General features: G+C 43.5%; 2 protein-coding genes across 2 annotated transcripts; both read right to left on the bottom strand.

The window, feature by feature from the left end:
• Positions 1-1900: 1900 nt before the first annotated feature.
• Positions 1901-3396, bottom strand: LOC117861356 (uncharacterized). The gene has a single exon (XM_034744892.2). The coding sequence runs from the start codon at positions 3305-3307 to the stop codon at positions 2183-2185; it is 1125 nt and encodes a 374-aa protein (XP_034600783.1). The 5' UTR covers positions 3308-3396; the 3' UTR covers positions 1901-2182.
• Positions 3397-14996: 11600 nt separating this feature from the next.
• LOC140223226 (uncharacterized) lies at positions 14997-15689 on the bottom strand. The gene has a single exon (XM_072294762.1). The coding sequence runs from the start codon at positions 15687-15689 to the stop codon at positions 14997-14999; it is 693 nt and encodes a 230-aa protein (XP_072150863.1).
• Positions 15690-18285: the final 2596 nt, after the last annotated feature.

The following is an 18285-nucleotide window of genomic DNA, read 5'->3' as shown; positions in this document are numbered from 1 at the left end:
GATACAGCATAATATGTTTAGGAACCTGTAATGCATTTTACTCTAAAAATAATATAATTATATCTTTTGTCTCTCTATATTATATTCTATGGCATGTCTTTTTATAGTAATAACTTTATTGTTTATTATGTATGTCTTTGATATAATATATTTATTATTTACAACATATTATGTAATTATTAAATTACTAGGTTTTTAAAAAAACACATGCCCGTGGCATGTATATCTCTTTTATATTACTTTATGTTAAATGAAAAGTGATTGTAACTACTGAGCAGCACTACCAGAAAAAGTACTGCACAGAACCAAATGTTTATCAGCATGTAGAATATCAAATAAGAAGTGACCAAATATTCTCCATAAATGCTAACAGATCTGCCCCCATGCATGTAAATATCCATGTAGTTGGTATAAATAGATATGAAACATATAATATATACTCTTAATAAATGCTAACACCTCTTGCCTCATACATGTGTATCCATATAGTTAATGTAAATATAGATAGATAGATAGATAGATAGATAGATAGATAGATAGATAGATAGATACTAGAAGCATATACTAACATATTATCCTACAATTTTAACTTATCTACGGAGCTGACGCACGCAATTGGTAAAACTCAAGGGTGGAGTTCACCGGCCAGGGTTCAAACACTGGCACCCACATATTTAGCCTCAAAAGAAGGCTGGGATTAGGGATGCAAGTTATATATATTTTGGGTCGTTGGGTTGACCTAAAAAGTTGATAAAATAAACTAGAATGACATTCCACGTAAATAATTTCGGAGGATAAATATATTAGAGTGGTATGCCATCGTAATTAATCAGCTGACAGGAAACACTATTGGTTACCCACTTGCATCCTAGCTGGGATGTTTGCCTCTTTAAAAAAAATGCTAACTTATCTTGCCCCATGCATATATAATTATCCATGTAGTTGTCGTAAGATATACTACGTACAAACATATATGGATATATTCTCCATAAATACTAATATATTTTTTTCATGCAGATGAGTACGCATCTTTCTTCATGTAGTTGTATTAAGATATACTACGTAATATGTACAAACGTATACCGATATATTCTTCATAAATACTAACGTATCTTTGCTCATGCAGATGAGTACATACATCTTTCTCCTGTACCTGATCAAAGATGAACATATGCGCATTCAACATTGATGAGTTATCTATCTATATCCATCTATATATGTAGATATAGATATATGTGTATGTATGTCGCCATAGAATTGGCACAGACATTATACTCCTAGCTATATATAGGAGCACTCCTTCACCGAGCGATCATAACAACTGAACAAGCTACATTAGCCTAAGTACGATGCCTGGGAAAATAGTGCTCCTCCTGGTTGTGTTTGCAATAATCTCTCCTAGCCACGTGATGGCTGATTGTACCCAGGACCAGAAGGCCGCCATCCTGTACGACTGCCGCAAATACCTTTCCAGGATGGCAAGAAGGATTGTCGCGCCTAAGACTTGGGATCACTGCTGCAGGGATGTCAGGGCTGTACCGAATAGGGACATGGACTGCATTAGAAAGCTGCTTACGTATACAGAAGTGATGAGGATCGTTGAAATAAGGATCACGAATCTGGCATACCTCTGTTAGATGCTCCTACTTCTCCTCTCCGCCCTCATCATCATGGCTAGGTAAGAACACTAATTTCTGATCCATTTCACGCTATGTTCCGCAATATGCTGAAGGAGGTGATAAGGTTAGAAATGAGGATTGGTCATGTTTTTCCTTCCAGACCATGTTGCAAAGGGACGGCTATCATCGTTGATGGAATTTGAAAGAAGATATGTTGGCATTTTAATAAAATCATTCGAAGCAAAATCATTATGACATGTATATTTGATGAAAGAAATATCTTTATCAAGGTTTGCTGGTGAATTTTTATTCAATCCCTTGTTGCCACTGAAAAAAATCCTATCCCTCTTATGCCATCCCGTGTGCATGACACACGGTCCTGCTAGGTCTTTGCTATGTGGACTTAGTGGCATACAAGGGTTTGGAATTTTTTCAGTGGCATTGACGGAATTAGGCCCCAACCTTTCATTATCTCACAGTGTACATGATTTAACATCTCTTCTCTTTCACACACGACGTACGGTACAGCCACGGTTGACCTCAATTTTATTCTTGCTCTGTATTCACAGCTGCTTCGATCTGAATTTGTTGAGATGCGCAAAGTCAAAGGCCACAACCACACTGCCATCAAGCCTCTTCACCACGAACCTCTCCACCAGCACCGATCCGCCGGCAAGCCTCCCGGCGTCCTCCTCCTCGTCCACCCACCCGCCCCTGTACTCCTCCCACCGCATCCTCTCCCACACGCTCGTGCACACACCGATCCTCTGTCCCGTCGCCGCCGCCCTAAACCACACGTACCCGTCGCCGTTCCCCGAGCTCCCCACCTCCTGCTTCGCTTCCACGCTCCCACCGATGAGCGCCCTGTTGCTGGCCAGCTTCGAGACGCCGGCGGCGTGCGCGTGCACCGGCTCCCAGTGCTGTTCCAGCGTCACCTCGTAGAACGCGCTGCGCTCCATCTGCTCGCGCGGCGCGACGCCGCCTTCTATGACGACGAAGAACGGGGAGTACCATTTCCCGACGGCAGCCGTGTTGGTCGCCGCCGGGAACGCGTCGAGGATGGCGGCGTCGGGGAGCTGGCGGGACCGGAGGGCGGCGTCGAGGCCCCGCGCCTCGCCGAGGTCGAAGTCCTTGGGCTTGGACGCGTACACGCGCCAGCCCTTCTTGCGGTAGAGGAAGTACGGGAAGCCATCGGGGGCGACGGCCCTCGCCGTGAACCGCCCCCGCCGGCGCGGCACGATCTCGATCTGCTGGTAGATGTCCGCCGGGTCGAACGGCCGGGGCTCGACGTCGCTGATGCACCGGCAGAAGCAGCACGGGACCATGTCCTCCTCGCGAGAGCACGCCCTGACGAGGCCCCTGCGCCGGCCGGCGGCGATGACGGGGTAGTAGCGGTTGGACGCGAGCGGCTGGTCGGGGACGGGGACGAACACGACGGCGTCGGCGTAGGTGGTGCTGCTCTCGCCGTGTTGCTCCGTGTACCGCACGGTGAGCACGCGGTTCTGCGGGAACGGGAGGTCACGGACGCGCGTCCCGCCGCATGTGCCCCAGCAGCAAGTCTCGCCGTCGTCGCCGTCGTCGTCGGGGACCTTCACCACGAGGTAGCCGGAGTTCCGGCCCTCCGGTGGCGGCCGGGACGCCGCCTCCGGGTGGCTCTTGAACAGGGACAGCGGCTTGGTCGCGTACATTTTCTGATTAAGCTGATATGGGTGTCATGTGCTTTGTGTTGGTAGCGATGAAGAGACAAGTACGATACATCATACATATATGTATACGTTTGGCGACGGACACGATACCTTTGAGGCTTTGACGAAAGATGATAAGAAATGTTATATGGACCTTTCCTGGCATGTGATAAGCTAAAATAAAGATGAGATAAAAATCCAGAGATGATTACTGGACCATATGGGAAACGCGTCTTTGACTTGACTAGTCGTTACTAGTGACCCTAATTGTTGAGTGCTGACAAATTGTCGGTAGCGTAAGTATAGCTAAAATTCAACCAGCTTTTTTTTTTTTTTGAAAAACCAGCTTTGAAACTACTTGCACAGCTCACGGCTGTACACAAATATAATGAGGTTCGAAACTTCTCCGGGGTTGATAAGTACAAGCACCCCATTTAATAATCTATGGCTCTATGCAGTCCAATCTTATCAACACAATAGCCATCAAACCGTGCATTCGGCACAAGTTGGTTTTGGGCCCTTGGAAGGTTTTATTGGATGGCTTCTCCGACGGCTTCCGAAGAAACTATACCGAATGCCCTTCCAACAAATGGTTTCAGCTATGGAGCACCCACGAAGCCGGTAGCCGATTTTTACTAGCGAGGCAAAGCTGGAATTTCTAGCTCCCCGCGGCTTCCTCCCCACCCGCGCAGGACTCGGTACGAAATTGCCTCTAGACTTCGCTGTAATTACAGCCAAAATACCACCACCCCCTCAGAATTGGCAAGGCCTCATCCACACAGCGAACCGCACGTCTCCCCCAGGCCTCGATTCCTCTCTCCCTCTCCTCATGGTCTGCGGTGGCAGTGGAGAAATGGAGGACGGGGCGGTGGCGCCAGCCGGAAGAGGACCCCCGGTGGCTGAAAGGGGCAGATTCAGTGGTGGTCTGCAAGATGCAGCCGCGGAGGTAGTAGCGGTGCCACATCCCCATTCGCGTGATTGGGAGGCCCACCAACGGGTCCCTGGGCGCGCTCCTGGCCGCCGCGGGATTGCCCCCAGGCCTGGGGCCGGGCGCATGGCTAGGCTTCCATGGTGCACCTGGAGTAGCAGTGTCCGCAGGGGCGGACGGCACCACCCAGACCGGCCACGCTGCTAGGTCCTGGGGTGGTGCCCCAGCCATGCCGGGCCTAGCCGCCGGCGCATGGCCCAGCCGCCATGGCTGGAGGCACATCCATGCCCGCAGGCGTCGGCATGGCTGGCCATGGAGGATAGCTGGAGTGGTGGGCCAGAGCAGCAGTCGCAGCTCTAGGGCTGGAATGGTTCCGTGCCGATCTTGCCACTTGTTGACGGCAGTTAGCACGCTAATTTATGAACCGCAAGCATACGGATCAGTTGTAACTCTTCCCTTAGAGTAATCCCCAAGATTTATCAATCCGTGGAACAAGTGGATTTGCACGCTTAACTAAGCACTAATCTATGTAACCGAAGGTTCTTTGTATATGATAAGATTGAACTAACAACAGAACTAGTGACTTCGATTAAAGCGGATAGAGAGTATGGATGTAAACAAGATAGATAAAATGCTTATCCTAGGGATCTAGGATCCCTTGTAGATGTAATCGCTTTGCATGAAAGAACTAGATCTAAGTGTTATCGTGAGTGGATGTGAACCATGCCCAACACTTTCTATCTCGTACATTGTCACTATACGAGGGTACTCAATTATTAAACGATCAGAACACGATATGATGATCGTTCTAGGTAAGCAAATAAGCAACCCAAAGTAGCGCTGGCTAGGCATTATATAAAAGAGCATCATCAAGATATGATAGATAACAAACAGATCTTAAACAAGAGGTTCAACGATTACAAATCAATGTCTCCAAACAACCCCGAGGATAAACAGAGATTTTACCCCATGATCTTACACATATTCATAGAATTCTGGGTAAAGATCGTCCTATAGATCAACTGGACCGAAGACGATGACGAACGGGGGCAGAAAAGCCCCAGGCCGATCGGCCTGGGCACCTCCAAGTCGATTGGCTTAGGAGGTTTCTCTCTCCTCTGGTGCTCCGCTTCGCGTGGCTTTTTATAGATCCAATCTTCTCTCCGTTTTTCCTCCTTGTCGCGGTGGTGGATGGTGTTTGCGTGGTGTTTTCTCCTCTATCTCCAACTCCTCCTCCTTGAAGTTCATGAGGGGGTATTTATAGTCTCCCATAGGCGGCGGCTCTAGGTCAATATCGGTGAAAAAACCCTAGAGATCATCATAGATTTCACGCTGAAGAAATGGGAGGTCGACCAGGCCTTGGAATGGGCCAAGCCGATCGGCCTAGAGGGTCCCAGGTCGATCGGCCTTTGCCCTTCCTAGCCCTTCTGGTCCTCTCCTTCCTCGTGCTAGCTTCCCTCAATGACCCATGTTCAAATATCCGTTAAGCTCTTTATGTAAATCCTCTTGATTATGTCGTATTTCCTACCAAAATACAATATGCTCCAAAATACAACACATCTGTAATAATAGGGTTATTTCAGGTGCTAAGTGGTGGGTTAGTATAAGAATAAGCATGAAAACACTGGTTAAATAGCAGTAAAAGTGTGTCAATAACGAGCGTAAACAATCCTCCCACGCTTAGCTAGAAACTTCTCCAGCAAGGTTGAACAAAGATCTTGAACTAAACCTGAGCAAGCGAGTCAAGTATCTAGCCTTCAAACAAAAGATTAGAGGAGCATCAAAGATAATCAAAGTATGGGTGTTCAAAGATTTATCTAAGCAAAGATTCCCCACAGCTATTATTCAAGACCAAGTGACTTTAAGAATCAACTACACTTACTTTCTGACTTTCTTCGGAGGGTTTTCTTCCATCATAAAACAATCTCCCTGCAACAAAATTGAAACAAGAATCCTTTTCCAGGTGCTTACATGTCACTCAAATGAATGGTGGCTATCCTACTTATTTCCAAGCTCTCATCTCTCAAAAGTTCACTCAATTATATAGTGGAGCTTGGGTAAGGCTAGCTAGAATCAACACTTATATTATCGAATTAAGAAAACTCTCTAACAGTTACTTACCTTCCGAGCCATTGATCATGAGAAGATATAGAATGGTTGACATGTGCAAAGGCAAATAAAATAGTGACTCTGAGGCACAGGCGATGTCCTCGTCATCGCAATGCACATGGTTGGAATGAAAATATGTTCCGTAAACAAGTTCATCTATTCTTTGCACCTCTCTTGATCTTCATGACAGTAAAAACTCCTCATTTATTTCTTTCTCTTTTTTCATATTATTTTTTTTCTTTTTCTCAATATTTTTCCTTCTTTCCTTCTTTCTTTATTTTTAATCTCTTCTCCAAACCTCCTCTGAAGACCACACCATAAAAATTAGTTTTATACCCTTCTAGAGGCCTTCTAGGAATTTGCTGCATGAAAACCGAGGCAAAGGAGCCCCAGGCCGATCGGCCTAGAGGGGACCAAGCCGATCGGCCTGGCCTCTCCTTTCCTGCCCTCTGGCTCAACTTTCTGGTGAAACTTCCTTTTCTTATATCTTTCCTTATTTTCCACAAAGCTCAATAAAAAGCGGAACAAATCTTTGTATAATGGGTTGTGTTCAAGGAATAAGTAATAAATTGAGAAATATTTGGTTTGGGTTTCGGAATTCAGTAGAAATTATGATTGTTCCAGTGAAAAACTCTCATTACTTAGTATTGACTAGGCTAGAAATCAGAGATGGTCAAAGAATATGATCAATGCTCATAATTAAGGCAAACTAAGAGAGAGCGATCCTAACTCAATTCAAAGTGTCAATTCTTGCTTATGGTGGTATGAATAAATATTTTTAGGCATTTGGTAGGATAGGCAAAACTCTCAACCTGGTAGAAAACTTGATCAATCTTGTTTTTGCAGAGGTTTTATATAAGCAACAAAATTTTAAATCACCTCCAATTCAAGACTTACACATAAAGCATAATCAAAACCAAATCACTTGATCATCATAAACCATAGGTATTGCATAAACAAATCAATTACTAAACTCCACAACTAAGATTTAGAATTCAAGACAATGCTCAGGATCAAAAGTTTCAAAGGTAAAATAAAAGACAAGCAAGCAAAGGTACACACTAAAAACGCTCGCACGATCCTCATTTTTTATTCATGCTTCTTCTCACAAAGACGCTAAAGTAGCGATCTAGGCCTAAGTCTTCCTAGAAGTTTAAGAAGACTACTACTTTATCTACTTTTGATTAAAATAAAAACACTAGATTAGACTCTCACATGACTCGACTCGACCAAACTAGATCCAAAAACTCATACGAGCAGCGATCTCCCCCCACGCTTAAAATCTACGACGTCCTTGTCGTAACCATATGAAGCACAAAGGGAGAGACGCTCGTAAACGCACTAGTGATGATGCTCGCACTGCTTGCACACAGGACGATTGCTACTTCCTTCGCCATGAGCCTTGTTCTTCCTCATGTTGCCGCACATCTCGAAGAGCTTCCTCATGTTCCTTTGCAAGAACTTGAAGTCGTCCTCCTAACGGTGATCATTATCTTCAACCTTTTGATCTTGAGCTTGCAAGGCTAGCATGATGTCGTCGACGGCATCGAAGAGGTAATGGATGTTCTTCCTGCAAGTGGTGCAACACGTAGGATCATGCTCCTCTGGTTATAGCCCATTGTCTTCTAGATCCTTTTCTTGGCCCTTGTCTTGACGGTGTTCCTCTTCCTCCTTGCTTTTCTTCATCTCATCAGCCCAATCCTAGTATGTGTTGGCATCTTCTTTGTCATCACGGCCTGCAGCATCCCACGATCCAGGGCTCCTATCGTCCTTCCAATCGCTATCACCTTCGTAGTCAACCGGCGAGTACTCGGGCATCTTCTCCACATAGCTCTAGCGCTTGATCCGGAGGAGCCTTGCTAAACAAGCGACAATGACCTCCTTTTTCTTGTTGGTTGCTTCATCATCACTTGAAAGGATGATGAACTTGCGATCCATGAGCTTTCCAGATGGCGCCTTGCCTCCAACGCTGATGCGAGCGATCCTTGGCGGAGTTTTGGGACCCAACTCGCACCTCTTGACTTCCATGTGAACAGCGAAGGTAGCGGCTAAAGGAGAGGGTGGTGCCGATTGGCCTGGGGAGGTCAGGCCAATCGGCCTGGCCTCCTTCGCCAGCTACTACCCCTCTCATCTTCCGAGCTTCTGGACATCGCCATTGCACTTTTTTTCTGGTTTGGGTGGATCTAAATTACTTGTGTAGATGCGAAACTCGAGCTCCAATTGCCCTCATTATATACTCTTGAAATCTTGGCCAAGGATCCACACATTTCCAAAAACTTCCTCGCCCCTTCCCACAAAAATTCACTTCCATATTTTGTCATTACCAAAGATGGGAGAGGGGAACCGATTTGGTGGCGAAAACCTCCCAGGCCGATCGGCCTGGGGGCTACGGGGCCGATCGGCCCAGGGGGTTTTCAGCCCCTCTGCCTCCTAACTTTTCGTAGCAGCACGTACGTCTAAAAATATATCTAATTTTTTAAGTCCCACACAAAAAATTGGATGAAAGATCTAGGTATCATTGCAAATGTTTAGCCCATGATGCACCCTTTTGGGAAGCATGGCTTCTTTGTGCCGCAAAGGCACTTCATGTGACTTGGTTAATGTGAATGAAAGAAAAAAAATTAGTAATTCACCAAGTTTTTGTGCTTAATGTTGATATTCTTGCTTGCTTAGTTGTTATATGATGTCTACCAAAAGAAGTAGGCACATGGTTTCAACAAGCCTTGACATGACTTGTGATGCATATGTGGGTGTTTGCAATGATCTCTTGTTGAGAATGTATCTTCCTTGTATGAGCTCTAATGACCTAGTTTAATTCTTGCTTGAGTGATTCATGACTAGATGCTTGCTCATGTGGTGATACTTTTATAAACTACAAAATTTGTCAACTTGCTTCGTCTTTTGCTTATATCATAATATCCTCTTGATGGCGATGCAATTGCTCTTTATGTCTACCTGCTTGTGCATTATCTCACTTGTAGCCTTTGCAAGTGCTTTGTGATATATTTGAGAAGCTTGGTAGGTTGTATACCCATGGCATGCATTTTGTGCTCCCATGCGTATCTTATGTTTCCATTTAAGGGGGGAGTCTTGCATTTAATGGGGAGTTTTGCATTTGAGGTGGAGCATGCATTCTTTTGCTCTTGTTCATGCATTTCATTGTGGCATGTTTTTAGGGGGAGTGCATGTGTTCAGGGGGAGCTTGTGAGTTTTGTGCTCTCTTTTGCTCTTTTGCTGGTTGTGTTGAGCTTTTACCTCTTCTTGAGGAACCGGCATTTGGTTTGAGCTTTCGATCCTCACATGATTGGTGTTGAGCCCTTTTTGCATCTTCTTGAGGGATCATGTGTTTTTGATCTTCACATGATTGATGTTGAGCCCTTTCTGCCTCTTCTTGAGGGATCATGTGTTCTTTGTCTCGGTTGTGTCGAGCCATTGCCCATGTCTTTGGGACCGAGACTTTTGCAAGTTGATTTGGCCATTGTGATGCTTCTCATGCCATGTGACTTTAATCTTTGCCTTTACATGACTTTCGATCACTTGGATGAGAGTATGGCCTAATTGGTTTCACAACTTAGCTTTTATGGTTCTTCTCATCTCAAGTGACTTTGATCTTAGTTTTTTACTTAGCTTTCGATCACTTGGATGAGATTTTCGACTTGTGCCTCTCAAACCATTTCTTTGTGCTTGAATGTTGTCAACACACTCATCAAGGAGGAGATTGAGAAAATCAAGTTGATATGAACCTTGATTTAATTGTGATGAGCGTTTGACAAATGTTGAAATGGCTTTGACAGCATTTTGGGATTCATGAAGCTCTTGTGTCTCTCGCCTGACTTTTTAGTTGTCTTGCGGGATTCATCAAGGGGGAGATTGAGAAATGGCTTTGATGCCATCTAGAATTTTTGATTGGAGCTTGCATGATCCTTTCTCATATCAAGTTGCCTGGTGTTTGCTTTTACTTGGCTTTTGGGCACTTGAATGAGTTCTCTTTTGCTTTCAAATCATCTTTTGTCAATGCACTTATCAAGGGGGATATTGAGAGACCAAGTTGAGAAGTTCCTTGGTCTATTTGTGATGAGTGATTGACTAGATGATTTGAGGCTTTACCGGTTGAGTCCATATTCCATATATGCTTGATTATGCTAACGGCTAACCGGAGGTCTGTGTTGTGTGAGTTGTGTTGTGGTATTTGAGTATACCATATGTTGTGTGTTGTGTCTCTTGGCTTGTGATGTGCAGGTGTAGGATGCGATGTGGTGGTTGACGACATAAGGTGAAAGTCAAGCGTGAAAGGTCCATGCCGATGAACTAGGGCTATGAAGGGCGGACACGAGTAGGCTTGGAACCAGGGACCTGAGGAGTCCAGGCGGAGTCATGGGCGATCCACATGGTTCATGGAAGAGCAAGAGTACACGGACGATGATAGAGACAGCGTCGGTCAAGTCAAGCAAGACGGAGGCAAGTCGAGTAGGCGGCCCAGGAGCTGGGAGCGAAAGACTTGGAGGCGTCGAAGGATTGGCGGAGGCTGGACACGCGTCGACATCAGTGAGTCACGCCTTGCGGGACGTGCAAGAGGGTTTGACCGGTTTGACCTCAAAACTGGGGGTGAGTCACATCAGGAGGGTGTGCAGAGGGTTTGACCTCAAAACTGGGGGTGAGTCACACCAGGTGGATGTGCAGAGGGTTTGGGTGGTTTGGGCCTCAAAACCACCGCGCAAGCAAGTTTGCCAGTTTGGACCTCAAAATCGGGGGCGAGTTCGGTGCGGCCGGACGGTGTCGAGTTGGAGGACACGTGGCACCATTGCGAAGCTTGCGTCGAGGCGAAGCGAAGTCGTGAAGGTGCTGGGTCCATCCGATGAACGAAGAAAATGTTGGACGGTTTTACCCCTGGTGAGGTATTTGAGTTGTATGCTTAATGTTAGGGCATTTTGGACATTGGCCAAATGTCTATATATATGTGGGAGGGCTGTTGGGGCAGCTATTCCCCTTGGGCTTATTTTGGTGGTTGCTACTCATTTATTTGTGAGAGCTTTGGGAGAGAAGAGAGGGGAGAGAGGAGGGATCTTTGTTTGATCTTTTTGCCATCGTAGCTTTGATTGTGCTAAGGGGTGGATTGTAACCGGATATGGTGAAGTAATCCAAAGATCTATTTCATGCTATTTGTTCCATCCCATTTAGATTTGCAATTTCCGTTTGTGTTCTTCACGTTCTTGCTTTCTCTCTTTTCTTCCCTCTCACATTTTTAGTTGATTCATGTTTTGTCGGGAGTTTTGAGCCAATCCAGTTGTTTGGAAATGAACTAGGACGTGAGTTGAACCTTTCCACCGAAGGGATTTGATTGAAACCTCACGAGTTCATAGATCGAGTCGATTGAAGTTTCAGGGTTGAGAAAATAGAGTTCTTCATAAGATTTGGAATTACTCTTTATTTTCAAATCTTTTGGGGATGATTTCTTAGGAGAAGCTTATTTACTAAGTTGTGAAGCTATGTTTCAAATTTCGTGATTCTTGGAGGTCGTTTGACCCTATTTCGGATTTTTCTATCATCTTTGCGCAGGGTGTTTTGGAATTCCGGAAATCTCCGGACCTTCGGAAATTTCTGCACGTCTGGAATTTTCCGAAGGTTCCTCCGGATTTTTTCGCACAGAGGTGTTGGTTTTCAAAGTTTGTCTTCCGGAGCTTGTTTGAAGTCTTTCTTACTTCCGCTATTCTCAAATTGGATTCCTAGCAACATTCCTAGGTCTATTAGCTTGTGCATAGCTAAGTGGACTTGATTTTGCTAGAAGAGAGGCTTGTGGGCTTTTAGTCGAAGTTGTTGGAGAAAATTTGAATCGGCTCCCATTCACCCCCCTTCCAGTCGCATTTCTGGTCCTTCAGGTTCCAAGAATATCTTTAGTCACTATCCATTCACAACATATGCTTTGACGTCCATAATTGTTACCGCTTCGGTAGGTGATACATTATGAACCATGTATAGTCTGTCCCACTTGCTCATCAATTTTCCTTTACCGATAAGTTTGAACCTAGAGTTGAACAGTAGTACTTTGTCTCCTTCTTTGAATTCTTTCTTGTGAAGCTTTTTATCGAACCATCTCTTTATTCTCTCCTTATAAATGCTTGCACTGTGGTGAGCTTTAAGCCTTGTCTCTTCTAATTCACTGATCTGAATTCTTCTTTTTACTCTTGCAGCATCAATATCAAGATTCATCTCCTTTATAGCCCAATAAGCTTTATGTTCGAGTTCAACAGGAAGGTGACATATTTTTCATAAACGAATTGATACGGGGTCATAACTATAGGTGTTTTGTGAGCCGTCCTATATGCCCATAATGCTCCATTTAGCTTCTTTGACCAATCCTTCCCTCCTTTAATTACCGTCTTCTTCAAGATATCCTTCTGTTGTTTATTAGAAGTTTCAACTTGTCCATTCGTTTGAGGATGATAGGCTGTAGATACTCTATGTTCAATTCCCAATTTTGATAGACATTTGCCAAAATCTTTTCCTGTGAAATGTGATCCTCCATCACTGATCAAAATTCTTGGCACTCCATACCTGGAAAATATAATAGTCTTCATCATGTGAATTGATTCTTCTGTTGACGCCTTCCGACATGGAATAGCTTCTACATTTAAACACATAATGAACCATGACAAAGATGTGCTCAAATATATCCATGTGACTTTAAGAATGGCCCATGAAATCTATACCCCAAACGTCAAGTAGCAAGTTGTAGTTCAATGGCATAGAATTTCTAGCTGAAATATTCCCTATTCTTTGGCATTCCGGGCAAGTAGCAATGAATCTCTTTGCATCTTCATGCATCTTTGGCTAATAAAATCTGCTTGCCCAGACTTTTGCTTGAGTTCTGAAGTGTCCATACTGTCCTCCATATTCTGATGAATGACATTTTAGAAGTACCGCTTCCCTTTCTTCTCTTGGGATGCATCTTCTTAATACTTCATCTGCTCCATATCTATATAGGTAAGGTGCAGACCAATAGTATTTCATGTTTTCAGCAACCACTTTTCTCCTTTCATTCCTCTACATCCAAGTATCCTTATCGAGGATTCTATATAGATGATCGGCTCTCATTCGATCCTCAATAGGCTTTTTTCCATCATCTTGTTGATACATTCTCGACAAGTGTTAGCCACCACATTTTCTGATCCCTTTTTATCTCTGATCTCCACATCAAATTCTTGTAGCAGCAATATCCAGCGAAACATTCTCGACAAGTGTTAGCCACCACATTTTCTGATCCCTTTTTATCTCTGATCTCCACATCAAATTCTTGTAGCAGCAATATCCAGCGAATCAAACATGGTTTAGCACCTTTCTTGGATAAAAGATATTTAATCGCAGCATGGTCGGTGTACACAATCACTTTGGAGTTCATAGTATAAGATCTGAATTTTTCAAAAGCGAACACTACCGCAACCAATTCCTTCTCCGTAGTCGCATAATTTATTTGAGCCTCATTTAAAGTCTTAATAGCTTAGTAAATTGCTTGTACCTTCCCTTGTTTTCTTTGTCCAAGGACTGCCCCAACAGCATAATCACTTGCATCGCACATTATTTCAAAAGGTAGATTCCAATCTGGAGGTTGAAGGATGGGTGCGCTAATGAGTGATTGCTTTAAAGTTCTGAAAGCTTGGAACCAGTCTTCATCAAACTCGAATTTCACATCTTTTTGCAGGAGTTGTGTTAATGGCTTGGTGATCTTTGAAAAATCCTTAATGAATCTCCTGTAAAATCCAACGTGTTCGAGAAAGCTTCTCAATGACTTGATGTCTGTAGGTGAAGGCAACTTCTCCACAGTTTCGATCTTTGCTTTATCAACTTCTATCCCTCTCTCTAAGATGACATGCCCAAGTACTATTCCTTGTTTCACCATAAAGTGGCACTTCTCCAAGTTTAGGACTAGATCAACTTCTCCACATCGTTTAAGAACTTTATCAAGATTTTCCAAATAATTGTCGAAACTTATACCATGAACTGAAAAATCATCCATAAATACCTCCATGATATCTTCAATGAAATCTGAGCATATAGCCATCATGTAGCGTTGAAAAGATCCAGGTGCATTGCACAGTCCGAAAGGCATCCTTCTATAAGCAAAAGTTCCGTATGGACAAGTGAACGTGGTCTTATGCTGATCATCTAGGTGTATAGGAATCTGAAAGAACCCGGAATATCCATCAAGATAGCAAAAGTGAGAGTACTTTGCTAACCTTTCGAGCATTTCATCGATAAAAGGCAAAGGGAAGTGATCCTTCCTAGTTGCCTTATTCAGCTTCTAGTAATCGATACACATCCTCCACCCTATCACTGTCCTCTAGGTGATCAGCTCATTCTTCTCATTTGTTACGATAGTAAGTCCTCCTTTCTTTAATACGCAATGCACTGGGCTCACCCATTCACTGTGTGGTATTGGATAAATAATCTCGGCATTAAGCAATTTGATCACCTCCTTCTTTACCACGTCACGCATAGCATGGCTTAGTCTTCTCTGGCCCTCCACAACTGGCTTATGTTGATCTTCTAATTGTATCCGATGAGTGCAGAAAGTTGGACCGATTCCTTTTAAGTCTTTGATCGTGTACCCAATCACTTTTTTTTATGCTTTCTCAATAAATTCAGCAACTTCTCAGTTTTTTATTCGTTTAACTCATTGCTAACAATGACTGGATACGTCTTGTTATTCCCTAAATATTCATATTTTAATCCCTCAGGGAATGGCTTCTGCTCAACATCTGGTGCTTCTGGTTCTTGTTGCACCAATTCCCCAATATCTTCGAAATTTCCTTCCTCCAGAGTCCTATATTGAGGTGACAATGCATCAGTTGCTTCTCCCAATTCGCTATCTTGGCCATCCACATTATTTTCCATTGCTCTTAGTAAAGGATCCCTGAAATTTTCATCAAAGCATATACTTTCTACCTCCTTGTTATCAGGAGATAGATGTAATTTTTTCTGAGATGCAGGTAGAAAATCATAAGTATATTTAGCACCATCAACATTAATTATTACTTTGCCTTCTCTCGCATCAAGCACATCATCTACCAACTTAAGAAAATGTCTACTAAGGATTATATCATCATGTTTCTCATAGGAAGCATCAATAATAAACAAATCAGTTGGTATAGATTTACTTGAGATGTTAACTTTTAGATCTCTAAGCACTCCCAAAGGTTCGGTTGTCCTACCATCTCCCATGATCAATTGAATTGGTGTTGGAGCAAGTTGCAAAGTCTTACTGAAAAGTTTATCGTAAACTTTTGAAGATATGACGCTTATGTGTGCTCCAATATCGCAGAGTGCTTTGTCGATAATCTTCCCATTGACCATGCAATCGATATGCGGTGTAGGCAAATGTGCTCCTTCGTCTTGATTGGTTCCAATTGCATATATCTGTGCTAGACTAGCGAAAGGTGATGCCTCAGGTATTACTCCCTTGACTCTCTTTACTTCAGCAACGTATTCTGGGTCTACTTCTTCTTCACTGAAAAGTTTTTGAATAATTTCTCTAGCTATTTCCTTGTCAAGAACATACCCAATGTGTCTCTCTAGTGGAAAATCCGTCTCTATGGTGCTGATTGACCCATTTTAATTGGATATGGCCTATGTTTATCAAATATCCCACTGAAATCGATAGGAATTCAATCCATTTGTTCAAACTCCCGCAAGGGTTTTGCATTCACCAAGCTTTGAGCTTCTGATATTTCTGGTTTGTCATCTTTGATGCACTGGGTAGTTTCCTCCTTTATGTGTGCTGGTTCTTCTTCTTTTTGCACCATAGACTCTTCCTTCTCATCCTTCTGGAGTTCTTTTCTGAAAATTCCAGCAAGTATATGTCCTTGATTTCCTTGCTCTCGTGCCCAGATTGATAGTTATCCCATTCTCTGTTTACGGCTTCTCCTCTACTGATTTTTGGTAGAAGTTGTGCAGCCACCCTGAGTGTCTTTTCCATAAGGTCTCCTCCTGCATAGATTTGAACAAACTCCTGGCATTTTAAGGTTAGTGAAAAATAAAATGTGTCCAACAACACATCACCTAAGAATCCAAGCTTAGGTCCTTGTTTGAGTAGTCTGTTGAATCTGTCCCAAGCTTGATCTATTTCTTCATCTTCTCCTTGCACAAACATGATCACTTCCTTTCGAAGGTTCTGAAGTTTGCTAACAGAGAAAAATCTCCCACAAAATTTTTTCATTAGTGTCTCCCAATTCCCCTTCGCATCGAAACAAGCTTCTGCATACCATCATCTTGCTATACCTGCAAGTGAAAACGAGAATAGATTCCACCTGAACCAAGCTGGCATAATTCCTTCTTGTTGTAGCGTGTTGCATAGCATCGTGAATCGTTCAATGTGTCTATATGGATTATTAGTCTCCACTCCTTGGCAAGGATTGATTCCAGCCATGTCTATTATTTCTTTATCCAAGATGTACTCCTTGGATGCAAGCATTGAGTTAGATTTCTGCCTGTCGAAATTGATCGGTTAATGGAATTGCATAATCCCTCATAAACTTTTCTCCTTCCTCCTTGTAGTGATTGATCAGAGCCATCTAGACATCAAAAATAAAAACAAAGATTTTCTATTCTAGAGAAAAAGTTAGATGTTAGAGGTTAAGAAAAATTGATACAAAGTTAAAACATAGCAAAATTGACCTGTTCCCCGGCAACGGCGCCAGAAAAGCTTGTTGACGGCAGTTAGCACGCCAATTTATGAACCACAAGCATACGAATCAGTTGTAGCTCTTCCTATAGAGTAATCCCCCAAGGTTTATCAATCCATGGAACAAGTGAATTTGCACGCTTAACAAAGCACTAATCTACGTAACCGAAGATTGTTTGTGTATGATACGATTGAACTAACAAAAGAACTAGTGACTTAGATTAAAGCGGATAGAGAGTATAGATGTAAACAAGATAGATAAAATGCTTGTCCTAGGGATCTAGGATCACTTGTAGATGTAATCACTTTGCATGAAAGAACTAGATCTATGTGTTATCGTGAGTGGATGTAAACCATGCCCAACACTTTCCCTCTCGCACGTTGTCACTACATGAGGGTACTCAATTATCGAACAATAAGAACATGGCATGATGATCATTCCAGGTAAGCAAATAAACAACCCAAAGTAGCACTGGCCAGCCATTACATGAAAGAGCATCATCAAGATATGATAGATAACAAACAGATCTTAAACAAGAGGTTCAACGATTACAAAACAAGATCTCCATACAACCCCAAGGTCAAACAGAGACTTTACCCCATGATCTTCACATGTTGACAAAATTCTAGGTTAAGATCGCCCTGTAGATCAACTGGACCGAAGACGATGATGAACGGGGGCAGAAAAGCCCTAGGCCGATCGGCCTGGGCGCCTCCAAGCCGATCGGCTTGGGAGGTTTCTTCTTCCTCTGGTGCTTTCTTCCTCTGGTGCTCCGCTTCGCGTGGCTTCTCGTAGATCCAATCTTCTCTCCATTTTTCCTCCTTGTGGTGGCGGTGGATGGTGTTTGCGTGGTGTTTTCTCCTTTCCATCCAACTCCTCCTCCTTGAAGTCCATGAGGGGGTATTTATTGTCTCCCATAGGAGGCGGCTCTGGGTCAATATCAGTGAAAAAACCCTAGAGATCATCGTGGACTTCACACTCAAGAAACGGGAGGTCGACCGGACTCTAGAATGGGCTAGGCCGATTAGCCTGGGCCCTTCCTGGACCTTTTGGTCCTCTTCTTCCTCGTGCTACCTTCCCTCGATGACCCATGTCCAAATATCCATTAAGCTCTTTATGCAAACCCCCTTGATTATGTCGTATTTCCTGCCAAAATACAATATGCTTCAAAATACAACACATATGCAATAATGGGTTATTTCAGGTGCCAAGTGGTGGGTTAGTATAAGAATAAGCATGAAAATACTGGTTAAATAGTACTAAATGTG

This window comes from Setaria viridis, chromosome 6, assembly GCF_005286985.2.
Source record: "Setaria viridis chromosome 6, Setaria_viridis_v4.0, whole genome shotgun sequence".
Taxonomy (NCBI): Eukaryota; Viridiplantae; Streptophyta; class Magnoliopsida; order Poales; family Poaceae; genus Setaria; species Setaria viridis.
This window is presented reverse-complemented; position numbering and strand designations above follow the sequence as displayed.

Bases quoted from the DNA above. Each gene is read 5' to 3' on its own strand.
- LOC140223226 (XM_072294762.1), bottom strand. From the start codon at position 15,689: ATGGTCAATGGGAAGATTATCGACAAAGCACTCTGCGATATTGGAGCA.
- LOC117861356 (XM_034744892.2), bottom strand. From the start codon at position 3,307: ATGTACGCGACCAAGCCGCTGTCCCTGTTCAAGAGCCACCCGGAGGCG.